The 14,868-nt window shown below is 34.9% G+C and overlaps 1 protein-coding gene across 3 annotated transcripts in view; it reads left to right on the forward strand.

Moving 5' to 3' along the window:
* eIF2Bbeta (eukaryotic translation initiation factor 2B subunit beta) overlaps positions 1-14,868 on the forward strand; it is a 60,468-nt gene that overhangs the window by 19,013 nt on the left and 26,587 nt on the right. For all 3 annotated transcript variants that reach the window (XM_069826640.1, XM_069826639.1, XM_069826638.1), the window contains exons 4-7: positions 5,980-6,128; positions 11,426-11,582; positions 12,572-12,766; positions 13,992-14,188. In XM_069826640.1, coding sequence (XP_069682741.1) covers positions 5,980-6,128; positions 11,426-11,582; positions 12,572-12,766; positions 13,992-14,188 — 698 coding nt within the window. The remainder of the gene's footprint in view (positions 1-5,979; positions 6,129-11,425; positions 11,583-12,571; positions 12,767-13,991; positions 14,189-14,868) is intronic.

The raw sequence follows: 14,868 nt of genomic DNA on the forward strand, positions 1-14,868 counted from the left end.
TCGCAGACATTCTCCAATAATAAATACAATTCACATAAATGTCTTACTAATTAGAGATTAATGTAATTTATAGTAATTAATAATACAGGTCTGTTCACATATGTTTTAAAATTTTAAGTTTGAAACTTTACTATTGGGTCGCGGCAAATATAGTGGCAGGCCGCGGGCTGTGCACCGCTAGTTTAGACCATGAGATCTGTGACAGTATCTAAGAAAGATGACCTTGATCCCTTCACCAATATATTGGTCTTCCCTGCTCTGTGTCCTATTGGTATATATGTGAAAGTTAATTTTGGAAGTCTCTCTCTCTCTCTCTCTCCATTCTTTGTACAGGGTGTCTGACACTAGCCATTTATAAATTGAATCAGTCGGAGCTAAAAGGAACTAAGTCACTTTTCACAACTTTTCAGGAGAAGCAAAAACCATTCCACAAATGTATATATTTTTATGTTATAGAAGACCAAAGAACATTTAAAAGTCTGACTTAGTTCCTTCTTCCACCATTCGATGCGCATGACATCTGTTGTTCAAATTCTTGCCATAACCCATAAACTGCATATTTTGACTTAGTTCATTTTAGCTCCGACCAATTCATTTAGGCATAATGCACAACACGACTAGGGTTCGACACTTTTTGTCGTTGAAATTCTCTAATTCACAGTGCTTGCATTTTAGTTTTAATAGTGATTGAAATACCTCTGATTGAGGTTCTAGCTGATATGTACAGCTGTCAAAAAAAAAAAGTGGCCGCACTCGTGAACAGCGAATATTTTCAAAGTCCACTTCGGGTCGCGGCGATGTTACACGATGCATGTGCTTGTACAAGCAGTTCCGGAACTATGAAAGTGTTCCATATCTGCGCCTCGTAGACCAGCGGTAGAGTGCTTGTTTAATGATTCAAAGGTTGTGGGTTCGGGCCTTCTTCAAGTTTTCATTTTATTTTTTAATCGTTCTTTAGCGATGTAAATGATATTCAAATTATCATTTATATCCAGTTATCGTTCTTTATGGATATCACGATATTTATATTTTGTTATCGTTCTTTAGAGATATGAATAAAATTCAGGTCATCATTTGTATTCTGTTATCGTATTATAACGATATGAATAATAATTATTGTATCTCCAATGGGGGTTAGCCCTATTTTACATATGTATGTTAGGGCTATAGTTTTATACACAAAAAAGATAAGCATAAAGAGAAATGGAAAAGAAAATTAAATTAGCTTACGCGATGTAAACAAAACATAAACAATCCGTAAATTAGGCATTGCGATTGCAAAACAAATATCAGGTATCAATTTGAAACATACAAAAACATTAACAACACACATACGTAACACTTCTATAACACAAATATGCAGCTTTCCGTACCATACATCATAAATTAATACACAATAGTCACACAAACACAATCAAACTATAATTACGACATTGCGACGACATTAAGCATCCCATAACTGACTCACATACATAACAAATCAAGCATCCGTTACAACACATACACTTCAACATAATAACCACACTTTTAAAAGTTACAAATTTGGCTCCAAGAAGAATAAATAGGACACTGTTACTAATTACTATTCTTCTACAATTTCTTAAATACATCTGTAATAAATCTGTGAAATTCCGATATGAATAATATTCACGTTTTTTATATTGTTATCGTTCTTTAGCGATTTAAATAATATTCAAGTTATCATTTATATTCTGTTTTCCTTCATTAGCATTATAAAACAATATTCAAGTTATTTATATTGTTATTGTTCTTTCGCAATATATTAATTAAACAAACCGATATTTATCATTTATATTCTGTTATCGTTCTTTAGTGATACTGTATAAATAATATTCAAGTTATTTATATTGTAATCGTTCTTTAGCCATATAAATAACATAAATTTAATATTAGGTTTGGAAAAATCCAGTTGCATAATACTGGTATTAGTTTTTCTTTTTGTATTATTACATTATACTATCTTGAACCACAATAAAATGAAAAGGAGTAACGAGGAATTGAACCTGAGACGTTGACATCTAAATTTCGACGTTCGTCCGCTGAGCTACGAGAGCAAAAGTGTGGAAACATTTTCGGAAAAATTGGCCCAATCACACTCTAAGATTTTCTGATGATTCGTAGAAGCTAGTCCAGGATGTGGGGGGCAAAGGCTAATTGAGATTTCCCGGTCTCTGACCGGGTCAAACATCCTGATAGAATTAATATTTAACCCTTGCCGTGACTTTCGGTGAAGTCCGGAGGGTCCAATTAGTCAAATCCACTCTCCTCATCTCCACGCTTGGGCCCCCTGGAATTTAATAAGATGCGAAAGAGATAGTGGTGTGCGGAAAGCAACGGGATGTTACCGCATTTAGGCCTATCCTTCCCAAGAAAACTGCAAACATGAACAAAGGAAGCTTTTAATAGAAGAAGAAGGATCTTCTGCGGACCTCTGGAAAAAGAACTAAGGAAGAGACTAGTGAAGTGCTTTGTGTGGAGTGTGGCATTGTATGGGGAAAGAACATGGACATTACGACGAAATGAAGAGAAACGAATTGAAGCATTTGAAATGTGGATGTGGAGAAGAACGGTGCGTGTAAAGTGGACAGACAGAATAAGAAATAAAATTGTGTTTGAAAAAGTGAGTGAAGAAAGAATGATGCTGAAACTGATTAGAAAGAGAAAAAGGAATTGGTTGGGTCTCTGGTTGAAAAGAATAATAGACGACATTAGGATACGTGGATCATATGCGGAGACTAAGAGGAAGGCAGAAAATAGGAAAGATTGGAGATTGCTGGGTTTGCAATGAAAGACCTGCCCATGGACAGAACATTTATGTGTGTATGTTCAGAATGCCTGGAATATCGTGTCTAAGAACAGTCGCTATTTGCAAAGACTAGTCAATTCCATGCCCACTCGACTGCAAGATGATCGAGATAAGAGGAAGATAGACTAAATATTGAATTGTGGCTTTTTGTTTTGTTTTTTGAACTCTTAATTGTTTGAATGTTTTAAGGCCGACGCCAGTAAATTTGTTTATGCCACGAAAGATATTTTATTGAGAATAAAATCTTTTTTCTTTCCATTTGCAGCCACAATATCATAATGATAATGATAAAGTCATGGCATAATATATTAATGAACCTGATGTTAATTACTAAAATAATCATAAAAAAGAAAGGAGCCATTATGTCTAGTTTGTCTCTCTCAAAAACAGAACAAAAAAGGACATAAAAAGCACGAGGTTGTAGTCGAACGCAGGACCTCATGAATAAGAGGCCTGAACGCTACCATTATGCTATCGATAACACACAGTATACTTCAATTATAACTGTAGATATCAGGCAACATGGTCCAACAACATGTAACATCGCCTGTCTCCGAATTGTAGCGAAGATACGCGAAGGGAACTTTGTTTCAGGAGAGCGGCCACTTTTTCTTTTGACAGCTGTACATCTGTTATCAGGCAGTACATCTCACTTGACGATATGTGTCAGAGGAAAAACAGTTGTTTGTAAACATCTGAAGTCTGATTAGTATAATTTGTAGCTAATCGGTGATGTATGCACGGGAGGAGGGAAAAAACTGACCACTCTAGCCCATTATCTCCTGGCCTAGTTGCCTCATAAGTGCTGCCATGTTGGTATCAGTTGTGAGCTTCAGATCTGTCTTTGGATAGGTGAATAAACAACAAACAACAATGATTGAAAACAGCTAAAATAATAAATAAACATAGACGTATGGACTGTTTGATATATTGATTCATATGATGCGTTTGAGGAAAGAAACATTAATTTCTAATACGCAGATCTGTCAAGGTAGTTAATGGCTCTCAGCTAGAGTAATGGGTTCTATGAATATTTCGACTGCCTGTGAAGATTCCATCCCCACTTTTTTCGTTCTCTTTAATTTCGAGCTCCGATTTCAGGTGATTCTAGAATGTTCTAGTTAAAACTACTTTAAAACGGAAAAATGTAATCGATCGAAACATCATATGAACCAGAATGTTCCACAGAATTACCTATTAAAGATCGAATCCTGCCTTCAGTAATCATTCACATTTCGAATCTCTGAAACTCGTGACAGCAAAAGTGAAAGATAGCGAGAGAAGAATTGAATGTAATATGTTCCAGCAAGAAGAATTCATCAGTATGGCCCAACTCCACGCAGGTTGTCGTCGATCTGGTATGTCAGAGTGCCATATGGTCTCTCATAGTCTGTGTCCAATGTTTTTCTTGGTCTACTCAGGTTGTGACATTCTTATGGTAGTGTCGCTAGGAGTGATATACTCAGAATATCTGTAAATGAATGAATTGTGTTAAAACTCTATGCTGTCTGTTCTTTAAAGGTACTTTTTTTTATTATGTCCGTTATTCCGAATGAAATAAAACAAACTAATCTGAGGGATTGGAGAGAGACCTAACTTAAGCATTGAGAAATAATATTGGGACTATAAGAAGAGCAAATGATTCAATAAAACACTATCCAATGATATAAGCGATTTTATAAGAAACGAAAACCAAAAGAAAATAAATAATTAAGAGACTGACTGCACATGTTTAACATAAAATTATCATACAAAGACATTCACATGGGCACTAATACACACCCCTGATTCCGCCTGCGAAACCATTGAATATCTCTCACATGTCTGGACTGATATTTGGGCTGTCTAAGCAAAAATGAATGGCTTAAATCAGACACTCTGTATATGATTGTTCCACTGTTGTTGATAATGTTGAATTTCTGTGATTATACAAGAAACTTGTAATTTTTCTCGGATATCTATATTTCTTTGATATTCGAATCTCGTTATATCCAATAGGGATCTTAAAAAGCGCATCTGAGCTGCTTCAAATTTCTTTGAATTTCGTTTGTTTAAAATCCAAATTTCGCTGCCATAACTGAGTGCTGCTTTTAACGTAATGTTTGTTGATTTCCTAATATTATATTTAAAATCCTTTATTGAAGACTTGTAAGCCTTCCAGTCAGATTGAAGATTAGTTCTTCTGGCTTTATTGAATAGTTCCTCCAAATTCTTAGTCCACCAAGGTATTTTGAAGTTACTGATTCATCTTGTAATGGTGCAACTAAGCAGGTTAAGAACAGGACTTACAAAGCAAAAGGGTGTGCTACTACATATTCAAAGATATTGGTAGACTTATGCCACTTTCTCTCTTACTTTTCAGCTTCCCCCATCCCTTCAGGGAGAATCTATATTTTGGCAATCTTTGTATTCACCTAATATTAATATAATTGAAGATGTTAGAATAGTAAGTAAAGACCACTGCTGTGGTTAGCATGCCTGAATGTGAAACGAGTAGGCCCATGTTCAAATCCTGGTTGGGACAAGTTGCCTGGTTGAGGTTTTTTCCGGGGTTTTCCCTCAACCCATTAAGAAGAAATACTGGGTAACTTTCAGCACTGACCCTGGATTCATTTCGTTGGCATTATCACCTATATCTCATTTAGACGCTAGATAACCATAGCAGGTGATAAAGCACAATAAAATAACCTATTAAGAAAATAATACGTAAGCAATTTTCTTTACATTTTAATATCGACAGGAGTCATTGGTTAGAAGATGGACTTCCGAATTGAGATGGCTTTTCATCTGCTAAATGTCATGTCGGGTTGCAAGGGGTAATGAAGCATACTAATTCATAACCTCTTCTACTCAAATCCCAACCTCACATGCTCATGGTGCAACCTGCTTTTACAAACAATTTCATTATGGAAGGTATGCTATTTCTTTGTATATTTCTGCCCATTCATATCCTCATTCCTGTAGGTTACTTTTAATTTGATCTTTTCCTCGATCACTTTCCTTTTATCTTTGTATTTAAAATTCTTAATGAAGCTTTATGTCTTGAAAATGGTGTGATTTAGATATCGGATCAATGTGTTGCAGCTTATTGTCGTACCTTTATGGTACGGTAATATACAGTGTAAACAAAATCTCCTTTTGTTTGTTTACAGAACAAGCAAGAAGAAGTAGATCCACAGGACTCACTACATAAGATTGTTACTTCTGAAGGAGATGTAGATGACTATAACAAAGTGCTACCTGAACTCTGTCCCTCTATTTTGGAGCACATAAGTGAATTCGAGATGGAGCTGGAAACAAGGTAACAAATTGAATCCTCCACAATACGTATTATTTGAAAGATAAAATAGTGGCAAAAAGACAATAAAGTCAGAATTTCATTCCACAAGGACTTCTTTATTATTTTGGTTAGCGAGCTTCTTAAAGGGAAATTTGATCCATTTTGAATCTTGCGTACACTACTTTTAACACTTGAATATAAGTAATTGATTAACTAGCGGACTTACTCGTGTTAATTATGTAAGTCTGTGTGGCTTATAGCTGTTTCGGTATTTCATCACACCATCCTCAGAGCCTACTAGATCTCGGCGTCATCTCGAACTTCTCTGCCTGTTATGTGGGTGCGTTTGATTGTTGAAAGGTGTTGATCGATCAAATTCTCAACACAGATCAATTTCAGTACACTCACACTATTCGACTCCACTCCACTTTCGGTGTGATGAAACACCGAAACAGCTGTAAGCTGCACAGACTTACATAATTAACACGAGTAAGTCCGCTAGTTAATCAATTACGGAAATTTGATATTCTAATCTGGTTGTAAGCCAGTTAAGAAAGGCATTCTGTGTGTAATGCGACCAAGTATCCAGCCATATCAGCGAAATACTGAACTAAACATCTTATGTCATTCTTGACAATCGCAGAGTGCATGTAACAACAGATCTACCAACTGACAAGAGATGAAATGCGATAGATGGGAATTTGGTAGACGATAACTTTTCTATATAGTATTTCTGCTTCTGATTTGGTTTTAATTTTGATGCCTAATGTGTGTGTACTCAAAACTTTGTTTTGTCTATGCAGTTTTGTGCCTTTTTTTTTTTGCTAATTCATCAGCAATTTCATTCCCACTTACGCGAATGTATGATGGTATCCATTGGAAATACTCCATAAAATTGATCAACAATCACAAAGGAAAAAAGGGCAGATATCAACAAACTTTGGAAAACATATAGCTAAAAACCAAGACAAGAAACTGTTGCCACCTTCAGATTAAACACCGGTCATGACTGCCTTGCAGCACATCTCTGCAAAATTGGAATCCTTAATACTGAAGCATGCCCCTTATGCAACGTACCAGGTTCATCTATTCACATGCACTGCACTGAACAAGAAAGCACAACGAAATAAAAACTTCTCTCAGCTTTATTGGGAAGCAAGAAGCAAAATGGGTTAAATGATCCCAAATTGCGGCCATTAGAGAACAACAACAGCTTTTCTATAGTACCAACGGGATGGAAATATGATAGTAAAAACGAAATAAACCTTTCTGATATGATGATGATGATAATGATGATGATGATGATGATGATGATGATGACGACGACGATGACGATGACGACGATGATGATGATGATAATGACGACGATGATGACATTAAAACGAAACTTATGCAATCATCTCTTTTAATCTAGAAGATTATCATATCAGTGTGGGAGAGCAGAAGTTGAGAGCTAATTATGGGTGACATGCATTATACAGTAAAGTTGATAGGTCTGCAATATAATCACAAACTGATTTAATAAACTGACAGCAGCTATTTGCTTACCATACAGCTCATCTCTTCGATGCATAATAGAGTCATTGGACCATGGCTTAACTCTTTTCTGTACCATTACACTGCTGGAGTGGTATGTTTCTGTATACATCCTGAAAATCCATACATTGTATCACTGATTGCATGTTTTTAGTTAATTTACTCCATGAAAAAAGTCCACGCCTGTGGAGTAACGGTTAGCGCGTCTGGCCACAAAACCAGGTGGCCCAGGTTCGATTCCCAGTCAGGGCAAGTTACCTGATTAAGGTTTTTTCCGGGGTTTTTCCTCAACCCAATATGAGCAAATGCTGGGTAACTTTCGGTGTTGGACCCTGGACTCATTTCACCAGCATTATCATCATCTCATCCAGACACTAAATAACCTAAGATGTTGATAAAGCATCGTAAAATAACCTACTAAAATAAATACATGAAAAATATTTATTAAAGTTTGACAATTCTGAGAGCATAATCTTCTCTTTATTATATTTATTGCCATCTCAATGATCTAGTGACTAGAATGCTTACTGTTAAGACTCGGGGTATGTACTGTAGGTTCAATTTTGGCGAAGGCAAAACAAATCCTAAGTGAATCTTTCATTGGATGATAAAATAAAGCTGTTAGTCCTATGTAGTAGATTTACTGCATGTAAAAGGTCTCTTTGACTTGAACAAAGATGAATAAGTGCAAAATTTTCTTTCGAGACTCATTATTACTTTGTTCTCAACTCTTGGTAACAGATGTTATCTTAAGAACAAGTGGAGAGACTTTTGATGGAGAAAAGTGGTAATGTTTAGATCAGACCTTTCAGCTCTTATGCTTGCCATGCTTAGCGAGTGCACACTTATGCACATGGGTACTCCGCTAGATCATGGCAGGATAATGATGGACTAACTACAAGCTGCTGTGTTGTTCTCCAATGCATTGTGTGTCCGAAAATGCATTGATCTAGGTTACATGTACAATAAAAACTCGTTATTTCGAAATCAGTTAATTCACAGTAGCACTTATTTCAAAGGCCTTGTTATTCTTCAGTTTGATTTATAGAGATTTATATGCTTTGAAATGTGGTTAATTCGAAATACAGTTAATCTTGATTTCGAATGCATATTATGCAACGAAATATATGAAAAAGGCTAATGACCTGAAGATTTTACGGAGACAGTATTGCTTCCAATACCGAAAAAGAATAATGCCAAGAAATGTAACGAGTTCAGGACTATCAGCCTGATATCGCACTTGCAAAGATTCTCTTGTGAATACTGAATCAACGTTTGTATTCCAAGATGAAAGAACAGTTGGAGGAAGAGCAGTTCGGCTTCTGGAAGGGAGAAGGTACGAGAGATGCAATTGAACTGCTATGAACAATCGGCGAAAGATACCTAGAGAAGAATGAAGAAGTATATATAGTATTGTGGACCTAGAAAAGGCTTTTGACAGAGTGGATTGGAATAAACTGATAGGGATCCTAAAGAAAATAGGTGTGCATTGGAAAGAGAGAAGACTGTTCAGTAATCTTTATATGAAACAAGTCAGAGTCAGGATAGGAGAAGAAATAGAATAACTCTTCTCGGGTTCTCAGCCAGGTGAGTTGGAGATTTGCTTCCAAGCTTTCGATGGCTAGCTCTGCCATCTTCTTCAGGGAATGAAGCGATGTGGGACCATGTCTAGCCAGTATATATGCAATAGTAGGACTTCCCGCTGCGGGCCAATGAGGCGCATTCTGGTTGGTGGAAGTGATAGCCAATCAGGAGCTACTTGCTGGTCCTGACTGTCTGCTTTATGCTGGTGGTCTAAGCGTATTGATGGCAGGTTTCCATGCTGTACTCAGCTGTAGACCCCCATCTCTGTGGAAATTATTGCCATCTAGCTGGATTTCGATGGCTTCCTCGATAACCAAGTCCCAGTAACCTGATGTCTTGTCCAAGATGGTGGTGGCGCCGAAATCTATCTTGTGACCAGTTTTTAGGCTGTCTTGGGCTACTGCAGACTTATCAGGGTAATATAGTCTTATGCTGTGTTGATGTTCCTTGCAGCATTCCATAATGGTGCGTCCCATCTACCCGATGTAGCATTTTCCACACTCACAAGGAGGATTTAGTAAAGAACTATTTTCAGAACATGGGAGAAGTGACAGTAGGAAGAAGAAGAAGAATAAAGTGCATAAGATTTGCTATGATATGGTGCTGTTAGCAGAAGAGGAGATGATACTAAAGGATATGCTACTGGAGCTAAATGACAGCTGTGAGCAGTATGGAATGAAGATAAATACAAATAAGACGAAGACCATGGTCATAGAAAGAAAAATACTGAAGATAAACTTGCGAATTCTAAATGAGGCAGTAGAACAAGTGGACAGCTTCAAATACTAGGGGTGTACTATAAGCAGTAACATGAGCTGCTGCTAGGAAGTCAAAAGGAGGATAGCAATGGTCAAGGAAGCTTTTAATAGAAAATGAATCATCTTCTGCGGACCTTTGGAAAAAGAACTAATAGACTAGTGAAGTGCTTTGTATGGAATGTGGCATTGTATGAGGCAGAAACATGGATATTAAGACGAAGTGAAGAGAAGTGAATAGAACATTTGAAATGTGGATATGGAGAAGAATGGAACGTGTGAAATGGACAGACAGAATAAGAAATGAAGCAATGTTGGAAAGAGTGGGTGAATTCCTCACTTTATTTATCATGACTCATTCACAGACACAGCCAAATCAGCACCCATACTGAAACTGTGTTACTTCAACAAAAGTTGATATGCTGCTGCAGGTACTGTATAGCCCTGTCGTGCTCCCCTCCAACGCAATTCACTCCCTCCAGGTAGGGGAATAGAAAGTGCACAGTGTGCAGGGTTTTGGCATGCCTGGTCTACACTATCAACTTATCTAAAAAATCGCAATACTATTGAGACCAAACAGTTCAAGGAGCGGAAGTTGCATATTTGAAGATTAACTTAATGAATGATTTTATTACACATAGACAAATAATATACTTTTATTATGGTGAAATTGAAAAGAGAAATGGAAATGAATTCGCTCTTAAACTTGGAATAAATGAATTTCGATATTCTAATGACTGGACCCAACAGTTTTAGGGAAGTTGTTTGTTAATATGGTCAAAAATTGTAATTTCTTTGTGTGTTTATATTAGAGTATTCTTTTCTGAACATTTAATATAATTTATGTATCCTATTCCAAGAATATCTGTATCCCATAAATGTGCTCATGCAAATTTGCCCCACCATAATGGCCATTAATATAGGTGACATTTAATTTTAAACACTGTTTTTTGAAATCTATATTTTCCAGGTTATTAGTACACTTTGTACAAAAACTATTTGAGTTTGACTTGTGAAATTTTCAAGGTATCTTATCAGACGAGTAGTAATGCTACTCTGTCAAATTTATTGAAACATTTTAAAATTATTCTGACTCACATTACATTATATTATGTAAAAAAAGTTAAATTTTTAAATTATTAAAAGATTCAAATATGCCCCAAGTTCATAATATTTAAAGGAAACCTATTCCTTCTGGCAAGATTCCTCAACTTTTTTTCGTTGTGTAGCTGCTTCAGCCTAAAATTAAATGCTAAGGAAACATGATTTTATTGCTCAGGTGTAACAGTACAATTGACGTCACTTTCCTGTTCTTCGAGTGGCTTATTTCCACATAAGACAAATGTTATAGGAGCACACAGGGCTATTTAGCTGTGGAATACAGTGTAGAATAAGAAAGCACAGAACAATAACTGCTTATTGAAGTGAACTGTTATGTTACAGTGCAGATAATATTGCGCAACAAGCAAGGCAGCACATTCATTCAAATGAGATCATCATGACATTGGGAAAGTCAGCATCAGTGGAAGCATTTCTCAAAAAAGCTGCCACTGAGAGGAAGTTTGAGGTTATCGTTGCAGAATGTGCACCCTTTTGTCTGGTAAGTTTTTAAACCTAAGTCTTGATTTGCAATTGCAGAGTTCTCTTTTCGTTTACAAACCAAGTAATATTTGCTCAACAGGAATTAAAATTTGTATTTTTCACTTTCGGAGAAAATTATACAAAGACTGCTTTGAAAATTATGATTCGTATTTTTTTTATTTTTCACATGTTACTCAGAAAATTAATTTTGATTCTGATATGTTAATATTTGAACCTTCTGACTATAACCTGCAAGTTTTGCTTCTCTCCACCAAATGACATAGTCGCATAGGACACTTAATTTATTTCAATTAATTTTAAATTAGTATTAACTAATTAAGTTAATGTTAATAGAAGAAAATTTATTTTTGTTTTTTTAATAATAATATTTTTGTTATAACAAACAATGTTTCGTAATTAATTTAAAATTGCTTAGTAAAGTAAGAAAACATATCATTCATCAAAGAATTTAAATGCAGACACACTAAATAACAAAGAAAAAATTTCGTAATCGTATGCAACATCATGTTCATAATGCAGGTTTATACTTAATTAACACGTGGTATCACATTGCTTTTAAATTATTGTCATTGTCACTCACCTGCATTTATGCAGCTTAATGATGTTAATTTTTGTCTCCATTGATATGCTTCTCCGAGGTACCTTTTTATTTATACCATCAGAACTACTTGCAGAGCTCTTCGACATTTTTACTTATAGTAATTTTTTATTTAAATGACTAAAGCCACACAGCAAGTATGAAGGCACTAACCGTAAGATATAAACAGAAAGTTATTACGAGACTTTGTGTTCAATAACAACAATCATGTTCTTTATAATACAATCGAGTACCTATCAATTATACTGAAATTATTACTGCTGGAGCAGTCATAGTACCTATATGTCCTACTATAAAAGTTTAGAAAGTGGTAAAGTAGGTAACTATGATATTCTTTTTCTTTTACTGCAAATTAATAAAATGTAATTCATAATGCTTTCTGATTACAGGGTCATGAATTGGCCGTTAGTTTAGGAAAGAGCAAGATCCAGACTACTGTAATAGCAGACTCTGCTATATTTGCAATTATGTCTCGAGTAAACAAGGTTATTATTGGAACTCACACGGTCATGGCAAATGGAGGTTTGAGAGCTATTTGTGGCAGCCATATCGTTGCCCTTGCTGCTAAACATTATTCTGTTCCAGTAAGTTAATTATAGTTTATTCTTAAAACTTAAACTTCTTATAGATATTATGTGCTCAAAATTTAAACTACATCACTGATATGAAATCGCCTATTATGATTATGATGATGATGATGATGATGATGATAATTATTATATTATTATTATTATTATTATTATTATTATTATTATTATTTATAGATGACATATGTAAAAGAATAAGTTCAAACTACCTGTTATTTGCTGACGATCTCTAAATCTTTCGCACAATAAATAGTCCTGCTGATTGCGAAACCCTTAAAAATGATATTAACTCTATTGAACTTTGGTCTGACGATAATGGAATGAAAATTAATGAAACAAAAACTTTTGTCATTTCGTACTCATGAAAAACTACTTCCATGAAATTTAATTATCCTCTTAATAACGTCTGTATTATTAGGAAAAATTCTATTAAAGATCTTGGTGTATTACTCGATTCTGAATTATATTTTCATGATCAAGTTCAATATATTTATAATCATTCAATAAGAATGCTTGGTTTAATAAGATCTATAACTTATTCTTTTTCTAATCCTGCGTCTAATTCTATACTTTACTTTGGTTCGATCTAAACTTGAATATGCATCTGTAGCCTGGAATTCCATTATTTCAACTGATTCGGTGAAAATGGAAAATATTCAAAGAAAATTTATTTCCTTATGTGCTTTTCGATTTATACCCAATTCCTCTCATATTAATTATGAGATTACCTGTAAATATTTTAACTGTTGTAGCCTTTATTCTGGACGTCAAAATCTTGATTATAAATTTTTTTGCAAAGTTATGAAGGGTGATATTGATTGTGAGTCTGTCATAAACATTATCAGCCTTCGTATTCCTACAAAAGGTTTAAGATTTCAAAAAATTTTTTACAACAGAAATAAAAAATCTCTTTCTCCAGTCTGTAGTTGCATAAAATATGCCAATTTGCATGGGAACAATTTAGATCCTTTTAAAGTATAGTTTCGTTTATTAGTATTTACTGTCCTTGTTCTCAGTTTTATTTATGTATGTTTTTCTTGATTTAAGATATCATTTTATTTATTCTTGCACCTTTGTATCTTCTGTTTGTGTATTGTGCTGAACTATAATTGGCCTCTGGCTGTTGTTCAGCACACAAATATTAATAAATAAATAAATAAATAAAAATTAATATTATGTTCCTAATTAATTTGTGCTCTTATCAAATATTTTTCTTTTACAGGTAATTGTTTTGGCACCAATGTATAAATTAAGTCCACAATACTTGTGTTCTTATGATCAAGATGCATTCAATAGCTTCGTGTCACCAGAGGGCATCTTAGAATACTCAGATGGGTCAATTTTATCAAAAGTTCACACATACAATCCTGTGTTTGATTACGTTCCTCCAGAACTTGTCACACTCTTCATTTCTAACACGTAAGTTTACTTTATTCTTTCCACTGCATTGATGAACCTTCATTTAGAAATCATTTTTGATCCTCGGCAATATAATGACTACTGTATTGTCTTTGGTGCCCTAATGGTTACGGTGCATGCTCTAGATTCAGGTGGCAAGAGGTTCAATTCCAGATGAGGCAACTGTACTTTATCAACAATTGTTGTTGTTTTCTAATGCCAGGCATTTGACAATAAAGTCATTTGACCTCTTGCACTCCAATATTTTTCAAAGATATTATCATGGTCAGCCACAGAAGCACAGATTTTGAGGTGTTCTGAATCCATTTCTTGGTTTGAATTGCACAATGGGCAGTTAGGGGACTGATATATTCCAATTCTATGCAGTTGTTTGGCCAAACAATCATGGCCTGTTGCCAATCTAAATGCAGCTACAGACGATTTTCGTGGTAAATCGGGAATTAACACTTTATCAACAATTAACCCGACACCTAATATACTCTTAATCTATCTTGATGGCTGATTGTCAGTGGCGTTTGCAGAATTTTGTTACGGGGTGGGGGGGGGGACGTCATTATTAAAATTGCTTACAATTTACATTATTGGAATTTTAAAATTGTGTATTATTATTATTATTATTATTATTATTATTATTATGTTATGGTATATTTATTAATATTATTAAGTACTGTATATTTATT

The sequence above is a fragment of the Periplaneta americana genome, chromosome 5 (assembly GCF_040183065.1).
Source record: "Periplaneta americana isolate PAMFEO1 chromosome 5, P.americana_PAMFEO1_priV1, whole genome shotgun sequence".
NCBI lineage: Eukaryota > Metazoa > Arthropoda > Insecta > Blattodea > Blattidae > Periplaneta > Periplaneta americana.